We start from the raw sequence: 18,405 nt of genomic DNA on the forward strand, positions 1-18,405 counted from the left end.
CCCAACCCCAAACTGGACAATATTTTCATTATAAAGTGATATGAACTGTGCCCGTGGAGGTTACATACAATTATAACTCATGGTCTGTAGGCTTCCCCTCACACACACACACAGAGCAAACGCTGAAGCAGAATAGCTTGCTTTCATCTTTCATAAGCAACCTGGCAATAGTTCAGTGCATGCAGAGGAGAAGTAATGATTACAGTGTAAGTCTAAACCAACATCTTTTAGCCAAGGTGTTGAAGAATTTTAGTCATGGGTTTCTCTAGGTTTGCTTTATTAACAACTCAGAGTTGGGCCACCACCACAGTGAATGGCAACCTTCCAAAAATTTCTCAGTCTTATATACCTTTTTACCACCTATTATCCCAGTCCAAAGTCTTTGTAATTTTCCAGTTGATCTCGGTTCCCATGTCGTTATCATTCATCATCTTATCTCATCAATTCTCATGTCCCAGTTCTTCTGAAGTTAGTGGTCGTAGGCAGAAGGTCTCCGGTCGCCACAATCACTTATCTTCTTACACATCAAAGATCACCTTTGAATTTCTGAAAATCATTCAGGCTATTCTATTAATTTATCTTGCTCTAAAGTTAATCACTTACTCCTATGTCTTAGGTCTAAGATGTATGATCCTTCTTCTATTGATTCAGCTTGACTGGGTTTTAAGCCAGCCACGGTGAGGGCTACACATGGGACAAATAGGCAGCTTATGCATATTGTTTTATAAGCACCTGCATTCTATTAATCACATCTAAAGCAACCTCTAATCATTAGTTATATGTCTGATACGAATAGTCTTAGAAACAATGAGGCTTAAGGCCTAGTTCCCTTTACACAAGGATAGACTGAAGAATGGCACAAAAGGGAGAGACTGTGGAATTAAAAAAATCAGCATAAAACAATCTTAGTGTTGTAGTGTTGTATTGTTTTGACATCTTGCAGGTGTTGAACTTAGTTTTTTGAACAAGCTGAAGGAGAATGCAGCCTGGCCTCTTATTTACCTGATCCTAGCTGTTCTGCTGTCACATGTATTATTTTCAAATACGATTATTCAAAAATAATTTGTGTTTGGTAAAACATTGCCAGGCCCTCTCAAGACAGAAGTTCAAATCTCCTGTCTAGACATGGATTTTGAAAAACCTAACAACTAGTTTGGCTCATGAGGAACACTGTGATATCAAAACTCCTTCCCTCCCTACCTGCTGAGAGGGATGGAGTTAAGTGTCATGCTGGTAAAGGAATCTGAATCGTTCTTTTGCAGCTGCTTCTGACTTGCAGATACGCGTAGGGCTTTATGCTCTTACTGTTGTGGAAGTGGATGACTTGCTCCCACAATGTCAAGGTCTTTTTGCTATCTGGGAAGAAAAGTTTATCACCAGTACTCTCTGTCTCTGAGATTTTGTCTGGCTGCCATGACTGTAAGCTGAGCTGTTCAGAATTTTTAATACATTTAGCCTCACAAATCCTCTCTGAACTAGCAAAAAGGAGAGAATTAAGGCTCAGAGAAAAGGAAGTGTCTTGCCTGAGGTCATCTGGGCTGCTTGCTGCATGGAAGAATCTTTCATAGAGGGTCAGACTAGAATCATTAACCTATTGTCTCTTCCCCCAAGTACAGGAAACAATGCAATCATTCTCAAAATACTGTTTTAATCTTTCTTTCCTTTTTTTTTTTTTCCAAGGAGGAGAAAGTGGAGAAGTTTTTTATGCCCACTCAATAGTTCCACATCAGTCTATCCTGCTGTGGAAAGCTGCTTTGTGATGTTAAATGACAGTCACATTATTCTTCCCAGTATCTTTGTTGTCTGCAGGGTATAATAAGCAGTGACGCTCAAGGGAATTGCATCAATTTTTATTCTGAGCCTGGCTGGCAAAGATATGAACACTTAATTAAGATTTCTTTCTTCTCATGAAAATGGCCCTGAAGATCTGAGCCTGACATGAGAGCTGCCAGTGATACTAGTGAAGGCAATGTGTCCAACTGCAAGATCTTAGTCGGAACACTTGCCTTCACAAACCATTTGAACTGAGAATGGAATCTAGGTGTTTCCAAGTGGATGCCGTAACTCAAGCAAGAGGCTCCTGCTTTCTCTTCTGACTCACTCTAGTCCTGTGAATTCCTCTTTCACACAGGGACAGACTAACAGGAGGGAGAGCCTCTCAACTCTGCAGGAACAATGTAATCGATTCAGGCATGTATGCTGCAGAAACAGTTGGCTTAGGCTTCCCAACGTGCCATCTGTGAGAAAACTGATTTTTTAAATGACTGATTACAACAAAGTGCACAATCCTTTTCCATTTATTTACACGCATGCATGTATATTGATTAAAATTAGTCCGGTTTTGCTACATTAAATCAGAGTGTTGATAATTAAGCATCTGTGCACAGGGCTGAGAACATTAGGAGCACTAAAGAAACAAACAATAGTTTATAATAGGATCATTAGAGCAGTCTTAGCAGCACTTACAACATGTTTATTCAAAAATGAAATATGCCCTAAGGAAGAAAAACACCCATTATGGAACACAGGGGATTTAAAATAAAAAGGTCAGTTTTAAAGCCTTTAAGTAAATAATTTCAAACAACTCAGCAACAGTTCATGTTTAAAAAGAAACTAAGTAGCTAAAACAATAAAATGTGTTAATTGTAGGATCTGGAATATATCAAAAGGACAAGTACAGTCACCCTCATTACCTTCTCATTGTTCAGAGTGAAAAAAAACAGTATTAATACTGACATATGATACACATCTTGGTGTATATATGCACAGCAAATATTTACGGTTCTATGAGCGTCTCAGATAGATTGGTTGTACACGGCCAAGAAGGAAATACTTCCAGCTGCACCAGGGTTAAAATAAACTGTGTGCCTATCTGTACCAACAGCTCAGGTCTGCAAAACCCACCGGCTGCCCTTGGGTTAGAGGAAGTTTATAGGTCCTGCTCCATACGAGAACAGACCGCGTCCAAGTGGTGGAGCAACCTCTTACCCCATACACATTATGATGGCAGCACTTGCATTTATACACATTATTTCTAATTAACACATGTATCTGGCAGCACCTGCAATTTTCAGTGGGACTAATGAAGTACTATTATGACCCACTCACAAACAGGGACTTTGACTCACAAAAGAGTAAAGCACCTCTGTGGACTAAAACTCAGCTCTTCTGTTCACCCTCTTAGCACGTATCCTCTGAACATGTAACGCGCGATATTAATAATTCAATCCAAGGAATTAATGCAAAAGCATAGCGGGAGGGTTTAAGCGAAATAAACCCTCTATAGTACTGGCTGAATTTCAGCCAATGCCACGGGACGTTGGTAGTGTCTCGAAGCTGGCCGCTTCGGGCTCTACTGAGGAGACGACTACTCCAGTTTTTCTTGGAAAACAGGGTTATCGCTGGACAACACAGTCTTCCCCGCCGGGTTTTGGCTGCCTGCTCGGAGGCCAAGCACCGGCTCTTCGCCCCGGCCAACCTCCACCGGCACTGCGCGGGGAAGCACCGCCAGCCGTGCCCCCGACGCCAGGCCAGCCCGCCCCGGCGGGACCCGCCATGCGGAGCGGTACCGGCCCCGAGGGGGCTGCGGCGGGAGGAAGCGGCTCCGCGCCAACATGGCGGACAGAGGGGGCGACGCCCACCGCGGCCCCGGCGGGCGCCGGGCCTCGCCTCAGGTGAGCCCCGCCCCGCCGCCGCAGGTGAACGACAGGGCGTTGCGCCCAGGGGGGCTGTGATTGGCCCGCGGCGCCGCCGATCGCCTGTTGCCGCGGCAACGCGCACGCCCTCCCGCAGGCACACCCCCGCGCCCCCGCTGTCGGCGGCTGATTGGCCCGAGCGGCGGTGACGCGCGCGCGGGTGTTTTACGGCCCTCAGCTGGAGGGGAAGCGGCTGGAGGGGGCGAGCGGCGGGCCTGCGGGCGGGAGGTCGGCGTTGCCGCTGCCGCCATGACGTTCAAGCGGAGCCGGGACCGGTTCTACAGTACCCGCTGTTGCGGCTGCTGCCATGTGCGGACCGGCACCATTATCCTGGGCACCTGGTACATGGTGAGAGGCTGGCGCGGGGGGCAGCCGGCGCCGCTGAGGGGGCGGTGATTTGGGTTGTGCGCAGCGCGCATGCGTGGGAGCTCGGCCGCGGCCCAGCCCGGGCGCGGAGTGGGCAGCGCGCATGCGCCGCCGGTGGGCCCGGGGTGGGGGCAGCTCCGGAGGGGGGCCATGGCGGCGGGGTCCCTCTCTCCTCGCCCGGGGAGTTGTTCTCCTTCGGCAGTCGGCTGTCGTCGCGCCAGCCGTCGCGATCGTCCCTTGTGCTGCTGCGTGCGGGGGAAGCTGCGCCAGTTTGCTCCAGTCGGGCGGCGTGGTTCGGGCCCCTCTTCCCTCCCGGGATCTGTGTCGGGCTCGCCAAACCCAGTAGTCCCTTGGCGGCCTCCCTTGTTGTGGTTAGAAAAAGAAAATGAAGCAGAAGTTGAGGGCGTTTTAATCTGGGTCTCTCAGGGGTTCTGTTACTATTCCCTTTCTTGGATTGGAGAAGTAGGGTCTTATAAACGTTTCAAACAGTACTGAACGTGTCTGTCCCTGGTAAGAGAGGAGATGCTAACGTTTGGGGAGACTGGAATTTGGGGTATGTTGAGAATACGATGATAAGGTGTGGTTCCCCTGAGCAGTGTGTAACCTCTGAGAGGAAGGTGAGGGTCTTCAAAATGAGCATGGCTTCTGCTTGTTGAAGAGCTTTGTGGAAAGGGAAGTTCCCATTTGCTTGGTACTGCATCCTCAACACAGTGGCTGAGGAGCAATACAAACAAATTTGGCTTCCAAAACACCTCACACCTCTTGTTTTCTGACTGGTGGGTGCTTTTTCTCTGAGGGAAGGCTGTGGTGGTGAAGCTGAAATACTAGAAATAGTTTTGATCTAGAGTGAAACAGAAATGTGAAAACAGTACCAGCAAGTTAAGGCCTGGAGCCTTCACTTCACTTAGTTCCCTTTTATTGAAGCCATTTCCTCATCTTTCCTTCCCCTTACCCTCATGGGCAGTAAAGACGTGAGGGTAGTTTTAAAAACATTGCATTATAGCTTTTCTGTTCTCCTGAAGCTGTAACCAAAGCCTGTATTCTCCTTTACCCTTCCCCAGGTTGTAAAAATGGAGAATGCTGAATTTTTATGCCTTGATGTGAAGGACCCGTGCACAGAAACTGCTTTTACAGGCATGGGGATTTAAGTTTGGAGAGTTTACCGTTTATCTTCAGCAAGTATGGGGAGAGTCTTTTTTTTTTTTTTTCGTCTCAGTCCTTCCATTGACAAAAAAATGCACAGGCAAACAATAAAATGGTGGGAGAGAGGAGTGGAAGAAGCGAGGTAGGGGGGTAGGAAGTGTACCAAAACTCTAGGAAAGGTGGTTTTTTTTCTTTTTCCAAAAGAACTTGGAAAAAAACGTCTTGGTGTTAATTAAGTTCTACTATTAGTTCATGTAAAACAGAAAAGTAAGGTCCATTGCAGTATTGAACATGGGACTTGTTTTGGAAACCTGCAAAACCTCCAGAAGTTTTACCTTATGCTGATGGAAGGAGATCAAGAATATGCTTCTGGTACCTCAAGTAGAAGCATAAATTGTTAACAGTAAGGAGACACTCATCCTTGTTGCGAAACAAATGCACCTTACTGCCTTCCCCACTTTGGTTTCCTGTTCGCAGGAGTATCTAGAAACCCAGGAACTTGGTGGGGGCGATGGGCAGGGATGTGCTTTCCCTGGCCACAGACCCAGTAGTACTTCCAGCTTCTACCTCTCTTGCTGTGCTTGTTTCATCTCGTTGCCTGGATGCAGCACCTCTTCCTCCTTTCTGAATCTGTGCAAATATCTGTAGGGCTTATGGACGGTGAAAAGTATGCCAGTCATTGATGAGGCTGATGGCTTCAGAGGTGTAGTGGTGTGTGAAGCAAAGCGTTCCTTTGATCTCGTGTAACTGCAATGGATTCGGGCTGTTAGAGGGAGAAATAAGTTGAGTTCAGGGTAACAGTGTACATGTGAAGTACTTCATAGCTGCGTTTTTTCTATAGACTGTATCAAACACTTTGTTAAACTATGCATTGAAAATTTTTATCCAGTTCTTCCCAGCTGTAAGCTGGGAAAAGGAGATAACTTTTAAGTCTGACAACTGTTAAGCTGTTTGAGCTGACATAAAGTCTTACCATGAAGCCTTAGGTGGTCTTGCCTAATGCTTTAACTTAGGATTCAACTTTAATTCATACCTTTTGAAGGTGAAGTACAATTTGGACAGTGAAAATTAAACTTAGCTTTCTGCTGACAAACTTAAAAAAAATTAAAATTAAATGGCCTAGGGTATGTCAGATTGTTTAGACATGTTAATTAATGCACCGTTTAAGTATATCACTAACTAGTGTTTCAGACACTAGCTTATGATAAGTATTTCTAAATAAATTCAATAATCTGCTTTTAAGTTACAATGGAACAAATAGTAATAAGTTTCTGCGGGGGGTGTTTTTTTTTTTTTAATTGGTTTGTTGGGTTTTTTTTGTGAGGGAGGTAGCTTTTTGGTGGGGGAGAATGCTTAGTTCAACAATAGCTTTGTGTTACTGAAAATCTTGGTCAGCCTGTATTTTTCACTGGATAGACTGTGTTCTCGTGCTGTGCAGTCCTGAAGGAATTTGATACAGAACATAAAATGGAGTGTCGTAGCAATCTACTCCAGATGTTTTAGTAAGATAAGAGTTTTGGCTATTTCATACGTGTGTGTTACTCATGTAACAAATTCTTTAGGCATTTTCCTGCTCCTTGCTTGTATACTTTTTAGTCTTGCATCTGTCTGACTTATCTCCTCACTAAAACAGTTACATTGCTGCCCTTGTTGTGTACTTCTTGAGTCTAGAGAGAACAAGGTATCTTCTAAAATGTCTGCTGTTGATGGCTGTGTGATCAAACTGCATCTTTTAAGCATGCTTCAGACTGTATGCTGCTACTGTTTCTGATAAATAACTAAAACTCTATTTGCAAAAGGATGAGTTCAGAACATTTCTAGTGGACTCATGCTTAAGTTCCAGGACTAATATAGTTTGGTTAACTCTGCAACACCCACTACTGTTCTGTGTAGGAAGGAAAAAGAAACCTCCTATTCCTAGCTCCATAATTGCAAACATGTGGCTTTGAAGTTTGTTTCTTCCTGTAAACTTTCTTACTAGGCACAGCGCTTTCCAGAAGCCGGAAGCATGAACACTGCACTGGCAAAAATCAGATCAGAGTTCAATAAACAGTCTAAAAGTAATAGCATTGTTTTGGAGGGAGTGGCTGTTTCATTCTGGCAGCAAACTTCAGCAATAGAGTCAAAATGATGTAATTGCTACTGGTTAGCAGGAGGGTGAGGATGATCTCTTGAGTCGTTTGTTCACTGAACGAGATTTCCAGAAATGAAGGAAAGTAATTGGTCTCAACCTAATCTCGACAGTGCTAGAAGCTCTGAAGTACTCTATTTAAAATTACTCTTTTTCAGTATAATAAAAGAAAAAAACCACCACAACAAAACAAAACCATCTTGGTTTGTTTCTTCAGGAACATGTTTAAAGAAAAATACTGGAGAAGTGAGAGGAAGATGAGAAAGTGTAGTAGTGCAAGGCAATTTCCCTCTTCTTTCCCACTCATAAAAGGAAATAAGCAAATGCTAAGTAGGAATTCTTGTTGATGTCCAAGACTTTTAGTCACTCGGAGTGCTTGGGGAAACCTAGACTTAATGTTCAGGCCTCCAGAGAGATGAGGCTCTTACATGATTAGACATGAAATGTATACCATGGAGATAAAACTCCCTAATTAAAAAACTAATGCTTGTTATAGCCCCGCAGTCTTTTGAGTTCTGATCATATAGGGAGCTAATATTTCTATTACCAGTTTGTAATAATTGCTGGGTTTCTACTTTAATACCAGCTATTGCATTTTTTAATTTTGATACAAGCTACACCAAACTTCAGTTAAGCTCAGTTATCCCACTTACATGAGTAAAATACACTTCTTAAACTACTGCAAACTAAATTAAGTTTTTTTTCATTTTAATGGAACAGTCTTTTGAATTAGAATTTGAACATGCATGTTGTAATTTATTTTTTTATGATTATTTTTTGACTTCCTAACAAAAAAGACTAGGATGGGGACTGCTGGGGTTTCTGAGGTGTTACCTCAGAATGGTGAACTATCCACTGAGTGCTGGCTTGTCAGGGTTGGCAGGGTTTTTTGGGGAGGTGGTGGTTTTAATCTTCAGATGACACTGAGGCTTACCTGTGCTATGTTTTTTCTGATGACTTCTCCACGTAGACCATTTGTGAACATATATTTTATTGGCAGTGAGTGTATTCTTTTAAGCTCTGATGATGCCTTCCAATCCAAACCATACTCTTACTGCCAGTCACATTGACTATCAAGTTGAAACAAGCCTTGCGGTCTTGCTGTTAGCAAGCTTCTGTGAAAGAAGAATGGTAGTAGTTAAAATACAGGCTCTGGCTTTGTGCTTAGGACTCCTAATTTGGAGTTGTTGGTAACTCTTAATTGAAATCCATATGTTGAATATGATGAATTGCTCAGTGCTGTGATATGATTCACAAATAGCAGTAATGGAGTACTGGAAACCCTGGGGTGTTAATTGGCAGAGGTTGGGGTTTGTTGTTTGTTTTGTTTTTTTTTTTAAGTTTTTTTATTCTGTCTCACTGATCCTAGCAGACTGGATTTTGAATGACTCTTTAATTTCCTATTTTCCTTGCACACCATTTTAGGTTGAGAAAATAAAGCTTTAATACTTCGAACTGCGCTCAGTAACTAGTGGAATTACTAAGGACTTCTGTATCCTAAATTGGGACCATGGATAGGATGAAAATAAAGTGGCAGATGTAGGATCACAGTCTTACAATTCCAAGGCATTCAAGTTCTTCAGTAGTTTATATTAATTCAAGTGCTGCTTGCTCTTTATCTTGAGGCAGATAGCCATCGTGGCGGTTAAACTCAGTATTGAAGTAGTATTGTCTTTGGAAGTTTATCACTATTTAAGTTAAAATGATGACTGTGTATAAACAAAAAATGATTTAGCTTTAATTGAACATGTCTCTTTGTGTTTTATGAAGTAGAAAATAATGTTTAACTGCCAGAGATCTGAACCTTGACATAGGCTTTTTTAAAACAAGTATAGAGCAGGAAGTTATTTTCCAAAGTATAGGTTGATACCACTGGCTGGCTCACAGTGAGGCAGAAATAGAAGGCTTGAAAATACATCAAGAGCAGAAAGCCAGAGTAGAGAAGGATGAAACAGTAGTGGTGAGAGAATATAGTATTCTATACATTTGAACAATGGCGAAGCAAAATAAAAGATTTAGACAAGTGGCAGATGAGCAACTTGACAGTTTGCCCTGTAGGAAGTGTCTTTTGAGGGGGAAAATATGCTCATTTCAAGGCTAAAGATACTGGTGGCTAAACTTACTTTTTTACTGCCAACTGTACTAGTTTTTATATTTTAAGCTCTAAGGCATAAAATGGAGTATACAAGTGGCTGAAAGCAGCTGGAATTTCCAGTAAGTTTGTATAGTACATGGTGATATGATAGCATTTCTACAAAATAATCAGCTTTGATTTCACTAAAGGGTTCTTTTTAGCAGAAAGTGTAAGCAAGCTTATCACGATGATATCTCTAAACCCTAGGAAAAAAAAAAAAGAAAAAACCTGACAAAACCCTTAAAAAAAAACCCCAACCAACCAAAAAAACCCTACTTGTAGGAACTGTGAGTCTTAAAAGCTAAAACTCCTTTTAAATGTTCAAAAGCTTTTTTTTTCCTTATTGAAAACTTCAATAATTGTGCGTAGACTTGCCACTATTGCTATCACTGACTCCTGAAACCAGGCCAGTAAAAGAAGAAAAGTTTGGCAAATATTGTTGTGACAAACTGCGAACCAAATTGTTTTTTTCTTTTGAGGCTAATTGTAAAAGATCCTGCTGGTGGTGGTGACTGTACTGAATACTGATGGGAAAAGGACTGCAGCTTGAAAATACCATCATGACCTTTTTTTTTTTTTTTTGTTATGCAACCTTTTTCTTTGGCATGTCTCTCCAGATATTAGTAACAGAAACGATGCCCCTGTAAATCTTGAATAGGTTATAAATGCTGTGAAGGCAATGTTGCAGATGCTTAAGCTACTTCTGACTCTTTGAGCTCTTACCGTTACTGCAAGCATTTCTGGTATGTACCAATATGGGGAAACAGAAGTAGTCTTCAGTGGCAGTGTAAATGAAGAGAAGGACCAGTAAGCATGTAGCCAGTGCTGAATGCTTACAAATTTTGAGGTTCAATCTTTGTGTGAGATTTTTTTAACTTCACCTGTGTTTGTGTAGCCTTTCTGATAAGGACTGATGAGGTTTTAATGAATCATCTAGGAAGGGGAGGGAGAATGACAGTTCTCCACTGCTTGCATTAAAACTAATATGGGAGAAATTAAGAAGAAAGCTACGTTTGAGGATTAGAGCTATAGTGGAAGTTTTCCCTCATACGCTCGGTATTTACTGTGTGATGCTTACACATACCCTTGTACTGCTTGCCCCTCCAGCACTGTTTGAGAGTAGGGTGCAGTACCTTCTTTGTGCATTAAATTAATTCTGCCTTTCAATTTGTTGTAGAAAGCAGAAGCTCTTTCCAAATGTTCCCATTGTGTCTGTTATTGTAGCTTTTCTTTCCTGGCCTCTTTTAACTGTTTCCAGTTTTCCGGTTTATGGATCTGTGCATCGTGCAGCAATAGTTTAATTACGTCATTTGAATCCCTACAAACCCTATCCATCCTCTTAGTTTGTGAAGTTATTTAGTTGTGATTCATTAAAACGTGCAAGTGTCCAGTGCTCTTCTGGTTGTTTTGGTAGCGGTTTAACTAAATCAGCTTGAAATGTAATCATAAGTTGGGTTGGTTTTTTGTTTTGTTTTTTTTCTTCTGCATATAGGCAAAGCAAAGAGTTTATTTCCAACTGAAATAAAAGATTTATTAGTGTGTCCTTAAAAAGATCATAGCTGTTGCAGTGTAAATAACCTTTAGGTAACTGTAATCTTTCTCAGGTGGTGAACTTGCTGATGGGCATCTTGTTGACAGTAGAAGTGACTCATCCAAATATAGTGCCAACTGTTGATATCCAGTATGAAGTCATCGGAAATTACTATGCTTCTGAGAGAATGGCTGGTAGGTGTTTTAACTCTGCTGTCTGATTAGAAAATAAAGCATGCAGTATCATGGTGTATTTGCCTTACACTAGTGTGTAATATATGCATGCAGCTTTTAAATATGGTTGCCTTGTTTTCTGAATTTCTCTTTTAATTATTCTGGAATTGAGTTGTTCTACAAGAATAAAAAAACCCCACAACATTTAGGGAATATTATTTTTACTTCATATTATCCCTAAGCATCTTAAATGATACGATTTCTAATCTCTAATGCTTGTAGTGTTGAAGTACGTGTGGAACATCTCTAATTCACTTTGTCCATGAACATTTACTATCTTTGCTGTGTCAGTAAAACAAAAAGTAGAAAAGTATTTTTAAAGACTTTTTTGGGAATTTCTGGTGATCCTCATAGATTTAAGGAAAAAGCTTACAGCTATTGTGTATGAGTTTACTAAGAGGAAAACCATGCCATCTTTCTAAGAAGAGTGGAAGAATTGGGATGCCAAATATTGGAGTGAAACCAAAGTATTTATCTAAGAAGTTTGACATGCAGAAGAAATGGAAGAGAAAGCATCATGAGCAGAATTAAACCTACTTTCCACTCTATTGTTATAGATTAAGTCTATGATGTGTACAAGTGCAGTTGGTGTCAAACTTTTGTCTGTAATGACCAAGCTTTTTAACTGTAGTATGACATGTAAACTTGGGTGCATGCTTTGTTTTTTCTTGGTTTTATATGTGCAGAAATGTGTTTAGTGTGGCACTTCTAATGTGTCTCGTCTCAGTCTGTTGTATTACACTAAAATTCAGGGAGGGTCAGATCCAGTCTGGAGTGAAGATAAATAGTACAGCACAAATCTGTGTTTTGAGAGTTCTGGTTTACAGTCTTCATGTTAATTGTTCGTGACCTGAGGATCTGTCAGTTCTGACCTGTGACTGTAACTCATGTTTGTTAGTAATGAAATGAGTGGGAACAAGGACCAATTACTTCATAAAGCCAAGATATTAAATAAAACTACAGCAGATATCTGTAAAATGTTGTATGTTCTGCAATGAATGTTGGTGTACTTAGTAGCCTTAAGCTTATGTGACTGAGAGATGCTTCTGAAGCTGAAGGTGCTTTTTCTACTCTTTAGTGTAAAATGGCTATCACATGCTTTTGACTTAAAGATTCTTTTTTCCCATGTTGGGACATGGGCTAGAGGGTTTTGTGTGCATGAAGGGATATTACAATTTTGATTGTGCATGTGGATATTGTGAGTAACAAATCCTCAGAAGAAAACCACGCTTATTGGTTGTTGCTGAGTACTTAAGGCCCTCTGATCAACGTAGTGCATTTCAGACATGGGAGGGCCGACTCCTTATGCCATCTGTGTATGTAGATATTATTATCTGGTACTGAATTGGGTACATAAGTGCTTCTACAGTGTATCTTTTCCAATCAGTTGCAGACTAGAAAGTTATGATTCTCAGATCATCTCTTTCAAGCGTGGGAGCCACAAAAGTTTGGCTTCAGTATTGCTAAAAACATTAACTTACCACATCTATAGACTCTCAAGCTGGTTTCTTTCTCTGTGTTTAAAAATGTAAACTGTGCTTGCTGCAGGAGAATGAGTATAATCTAACTGGTGGAAAGCAGCTGTGCTTCTGTCATCAGTAACAGTGATGCACAAGGAGAATCTTTATCATTCAGTTTCCATGAGTGTCCTGGATTCTGCTACTGTTTGGCTTCTGTTCCACTGCCTTTTCTTCTAAATAATGGGATACCTTCCACACAGTGATTTCCTGTTTTCCTTAGTGTTACTGAAGAAGCAGTGCTGCTCCCACTGCCAATGACCGAATTACATAATCAAATAATTTTAAAGTGTAAAGGTTGATACTGTGCTAGCTTCACTTAAAATTCTTTCCAGTTGTAAAGTTAATCACCCACATACTTTTAGCACTGACATATATTGCAAATCAGCACCATTATGTTGCATTACTATCAAACTATGTCAGGCTTCTAATTGGTATGTCCGAGCTTCATTCAGGCTTTTGATTAAAGAAGAGGGATTTTTCCAAATGCCTGCTGGTTTTGTTGAACCAGGTCTTTTTCCATTAGGAGAGATCTGAGTTACTCAATTCTGCTGCTGCTAGTTTGACAGATGAAACAGTTGAAAACAGATCACAGTAATGGATAGAGCTTGGGTACATGTCAGCTGCAGTGTGACAACTTCAGGAAATGACTGATGCTTACTGTTTTTCTTTTAATGCAGAAAATGCCTGCGTTCTATTTGCTATCTCCCTCCTCATGTTCACAATCAGTGCAATGATGGTGTATGGTGCAATTGCTGTAAGTATATTTATAGTCCATGGTTTTAAATTTGCTACTTGAATTTTTAACTAAACACCTTACAGGCTGCTGCTTTTTTCTTTTTCTTAGCATCGTGTAGGCTGGCTGATCCCATTTTTCTGTTACCAACTCTTTGACTTTGTGCTCAGTTGTCTGGTTGCCATCAGTTCTCTAACCTACTTGCCCAGAATCAAGGATTACCTGGATCAGTTGGTAAGTGTTTCTTCAGCTCAACTTTGGTTTAATTGGGTAAGTGACTGAGCTATAGTTATCTTCCTGTGCATAAGAAAAAGGAATTCAGACTGCAGCAGCCGTAGGGGATGACTGTTAGGGTGGTTATGAGAATGAGAACTTATCAGAGGTGGAAGGGCCAAAGGTGTCATTGCTCCCTAAAAGGAAAGCCAGGGAGAGTAAAGAAGAAATGTGATGGGAATTGTTGGTTTAAACTGCGTTTGCTACATTTACACTCGAAACAAAGATGTTTGTAACCCTTCAAGCAATGTGGTTCTGGCAGGTTTGCTAGTGCAGATTAAAAATGTCTTGACCCTTACTTGGTGGGGAAGGGGAAGAAGAATATAGGTAAGGATCGATATGATGTAGGGTCTTACAGCATTATGGGATGGAATCTGAGATTCGGAGGGTTCCTTTTTACATTCTATATAGCTCTTCTTGTTTTGCAACAATGCCTTCTAAGGAAACTGTAATGGAGTTTTCTTTAAGACTGCCTGTGTTTTAACTGCAAAAAGACTCAATGGATAGAATACATTGTTAGTTAATGGGGATCGCAAGCTCTTCCTGGCTGGTGTTTTAGATGTTTAAAAAAAAAAAAAATCCTTTTTAAAACAGATAAAAAACCTGGTTTGGGGTTGGAGAGAGGCTTTGTTACTGTGGTCAGGGAAAGAGAAGAGTCTGAAATTTGCAGAAGCTCTTTGTTTTGTCTCTTCTGACTTTCCTTTCTACTCTGCACACATGTATGTTACTGGTTGGACTGACAGGAGGTAATTAATACAACGTCATTAAAGAGTTAGCAAGTAGAGGACCATAAGTACAAATGCTGTGCTGCTGCTGTTAAAAACGAAATTTCATGGATATCTGTCTTAGCATGTATTAGAGACTAATATCATGTATTAGAGATTGAGGTAGTGACTAGGGACATAGATAGTACAAGGCTTCTGTATAGGTAGCCCGTTTCTGTAGTGACCTGTTCTTGCAGGATAGAGGCAGGATAAATACTGTGCTTTCTGGGAGGATAAAGAAGCAGCTAGTGAGAAACGGAACTTTTTGTTGTTTCTGGGGGAGTAGTTTACAGGAGAGTTTGTTTCATTTGGTGTGAAGTATGGATGTCCTTCTGTCATATTTGTGACTGTGCAGTGTTAATGCTTATCTCTGCCCTTTCTCTCCCTTCCCTATTTTTTTTTTAATTAGCCGGATTTCCCTTACAAAGATGATCTCCTTGCCTTGGACTCCAGCTGTCTCTTGTTTATTGTTCTGGTGTTCTTTGCTTTATTTATCATTTTAAAGGTAAGTTAAAACTTAAGCATGTGTCTGTTTCATGAGTTACTATATTAAGATGCTATCAATCTGAGTTAATTCTCAATGCTGAATTAAGAACTCAGCTGACTTCTTAATGCTGAGTTCAGAAATTTTTGAGCAGAATTGTTAGGATGTTCAGTTATGGTATGGCTTAAGTCTTACATTTTGTGTACTGGTGTCTTCAACTAACTTGTTTGCATGCAGTGGGGCATGTTTATGCAGCTCTGCCCTTCCTGAGTAGGAAGTAGGAATGCACAAAGACTTCAAATACCATCTTTTTGCATAAGTGGAGATAAATATAATATTTGTAATTAAGCTTGTAGTGAAACAATATTGAGTTACTGCCTACAAGTTTTCTAAACAAAACTTCTAAAATCTCTCACTGTGCCTAACAAACCAGGGTGCATGGTTTGGAAGGAAGATGATGGAAGAAGGAAATGCATAGGTTAGTTCAGAGCTGCATCTTTCTTCCTACTGAAGGGTGATATTAAGAATTATTTTCTTTCTGAAGATCTAAATACAGAGGCATTCATTTGAATTACAAAAACTTTTGTGCAGACAAAGCATATTAGAGAAATGAGTTGATAATACACATTGGCCGTGACAATATTCCTTTATTGCATCCAGATTGAATTTAAGAAAAAATGAAGTAATGAAAGAATTTTACTCACTTCCTATACTTTCTCCAAGAGGAATGTCTGACTGGGGGGAGTGGAAGCCTAATACAGTAGATGATATTTTTGTACTGATTGGGAAATTCAGTACCTTGTGTATAACCATGTGCTAACTTGCCAATGAAAAATTCAGAGATTAATGTTACGCAGATTAATAATTAAAAAAATCTAATCCTCATCAGAGCACGATAGTATGTCTTTCTACAGCAGTTAATGTTGACTTAAAGTTCAGGCTACTTTGCGCTACCATCTTCTTGCCACCCTGGTTGGGTGTTTGTGCCCTCTCCTTCGTTCTGGTAGTTGGACAAATAGTAATGCTAACTCAGGGATGAGTGGGATTGTGCTGTTGGCCTGTTGTCCTCCTCTTCCTCCTGGCAAGTTTGGACTGAGATCCATAGAAGCATAAGCTGGTTGGGGATTAATTTGATTAGCTCTGCTGAGGCAGATAGAGAGATTAGTTGAATGGATCTGTGAATTCTTTTGCTAAAACCTGTGTGGCTTAGCCTCTCTGAGTCACTATGATAGCAAAGCTAAATGGGGAACAGCATAGTATGTGGCTAAATCTGTGAAATAGCAACCATTCCTCAGATATGTATCGACTGAGTTGATTTATGCTCCTTTTTGTCATATGAATGTAATCCAGCATCTAATTTCTGAATCAGCTAATGCATATGAGGCCTCTTTAAAGAGAAATCTCTCTTCTTTCAGGCATATCTAATTAACTGTGTATGGAACTGCTATAAATACATCAGCAACAGAAACTTGCCAGAGATAGCTGTGTACCCTGCTTTTGAAGCTCCTCCACAGGTAAAACCTTTCTGAGATCAAAATTAAACGATGCTGGTTCCTTTTAAGTAGAAAACCACCATATCCATATACATTTATAAGCCTTGTCCAGCTTTCTAAGCAAAGACTGGAAAGATCAAAAAGTTCAGCTAACGTTATGGTGGGTTGTTTCTTAGTTTCATTCTTACAGTGCATAAAGTTGGAGATTTTATAGAGAAAAGTCTTTGAATGTTTTTCGTGTAGTAGAGTGAAGCTTTCTGATCGCACCAGTCAAAACCTTCCTTGCTGCTTTGCAAAACCAAGAGATAGTGGGGTGGAGTGAATGACCTCAGGTTAGGTTCAGCAGTACAGTAAACTACTGTTGTACCTTCTTTCACTTCCCCACTAGCTTACTAGGAACAGCAGTAAGTTCTTACTAAAAAAAACATTTGCCTGCAACAGAGAATTAAGTTGCTGATGGGGCATGTATGTTTTTGTTCTGTTTTTTTTTTTTTTTTTTTTCCCTAAACCTTCTGCATTAATCTCTTCAAAATGTCTTCTCTTTAGTATGTTCTGCCAACCTATGAAATGGCAGTGAAGATGCCTGAGAAGGAGCCTCCACCTCCCTACATACCTGCCTGAAGCAGTTTTTATGTTAATTAACATCTGTACCAGCTTCCTGGGGGTTTTGTCTTTTAATCTTGCAAAACTGCTTAAGTAATAGAAATATTCAGGGCTTTAGGAGCAAACTGTTCTGTTTAAAATATGTTTGATATAAACTTACTAAGCAAAACACATCTGGGAGTGATTTTGTTTGCTTTAATTTTTGTTCTCCTTAATGCTCTTAAACATTTTATTGCCTTAGGGCCTTATACTGCAAGAACTTATGCATGTGACTAACTTGTGGCTTTTAATAATACCAACTGAGCCAACCTATGATTGAAGTTAGCTACAATTATAAGTGTCGGCAGGATTGTGCCCTTAATTTATATTAATTTTTTTGTAAAGTAGTTCATAAAGACAATCTGATCGTGCAGCAAAATGACAGTTTGCCTTTATCCTTTTTTTGGACGGGGAGGGGGTTTGAATGTGGTATATATGTGACTTTTTTTACTTTGCACTTTTCTCATATGTTATCTTACCTTTATTGTGGGTTTTTTTGGGTTATCCTATGTCTTGGAACACAGTATTTTTCAGGAAGAAGTGAGGGTGGCACAGGAGTTCTATTACAATGTGCTGTGAACGCAAGAAAAATAAATACAATGTCGAAGATGGTTGCATGCTTCTAATCTTATATGTATTTTCCTCTTTGTGATAAATGATACTTAAATAAATCTTTTACGAAATGTTTACTAGTAGCCTTGGTTGATCTGTTTGTCAGTTTGGTTTTTTTAAGTGCTTCGGTGTACTGCAGATAGTCCCATGTACATGCAGCTTAGTGAACGCTGGCTTCCTACAGGTTGTTTAGTGGTTGATCTGTGTTCTTCAGCAGAAGTCCTCCTCTGAGTGGAGAACGTGGATTTCCTTTAATGTAAAAGCTTGTATTGCAGCCTTTGCAGTTCAAGTACTTGGTTGTCTTCTACTTGTCTGATTGTTACTTACGCATAAGCTGGGAAAAGGGAATTGTACTGGAGGCTTCTAGCCTTTGAGGCAAATTTGATGTCTGATGAACTCAGGTGTTAAGAGCAGGACAGACACCCAGTAGGACTACAACGTTATTTACATTGGAAAATGTCCAAAGTTGTTGGACGTATGCCATAACTTCAGAAATGTTCTTCTAAAGAAAAAATAAAACCCAACCAAACCAAAAAAAAACCCAACTACAAACAACAACTTTCTACTGTTCCTCCTCTGTAGTAAGAGGTAGAAGATAGTTTAATGATCTGCTAATACATCTGAAGAAAAAATGGCTCTCTACTTTGGAAG

At 40.3% G+C, this 18,405-nt stretch overlaps 1 protein-coding gene across 2 annotated transcripts; it reads left to right on the top strand.

Annotated features, from left to right (window-relative positions):
• The first annotated feature begins 3,599 nt into the window (after positions 1-3,599).
• On the top strand, positions 3,600-17,831 carry LAPTM4A (lysosomal protein transmembrane 4 alpha). Of its 2 annotated transcripts, none has more exons than XM_052809633.1 (7): positions 3,600-3,674; positions 11,074-11,194; positions 13,431-13,507; positions 13,598-13,720; positions 14,933-15,028; positions 16,423-16,521; positions 17,047-17,831. In XM_052809633.1, exons 1-7 carry the CDS (start codon positions 3,615-3,617, stop codon positions 17,119-17,121), a joined length of 651 nt encoding a protein of 216 aa, XP_052665593.1. In that variant the 5' UTR covers positions 3,600-3,614; the 3' UTR covers positions 17,122-17,831. The 2 variants fall into 2 exon arrangements, with proteins under 2 accessions (XP_052665593.1, XP_052665592.1); XM_052809632.1 differs by lacking the exon at positions 3,600-3,674 and adding an exon at positions 3,833-4,043.
• The last annotated feature ends 574 nt before the right edge of the window (positions 17,832-18,405 follow it).

Source organism: Harpia harpyja, chromosome 15 (assembly GCF_026419915.1).
Source record: "Harpia harpyja isolate bHarHar1 chromosome 15, bHarHar1 primary haplotype, whole genome shotgun sequence".
In the NCBI taxonomy this organism is placed as follows: Eukaryota; Metazoa; Chordata; class Aves; order Accipitriformes; family Accipitridae; genus Harpia; species Harpia harpyja.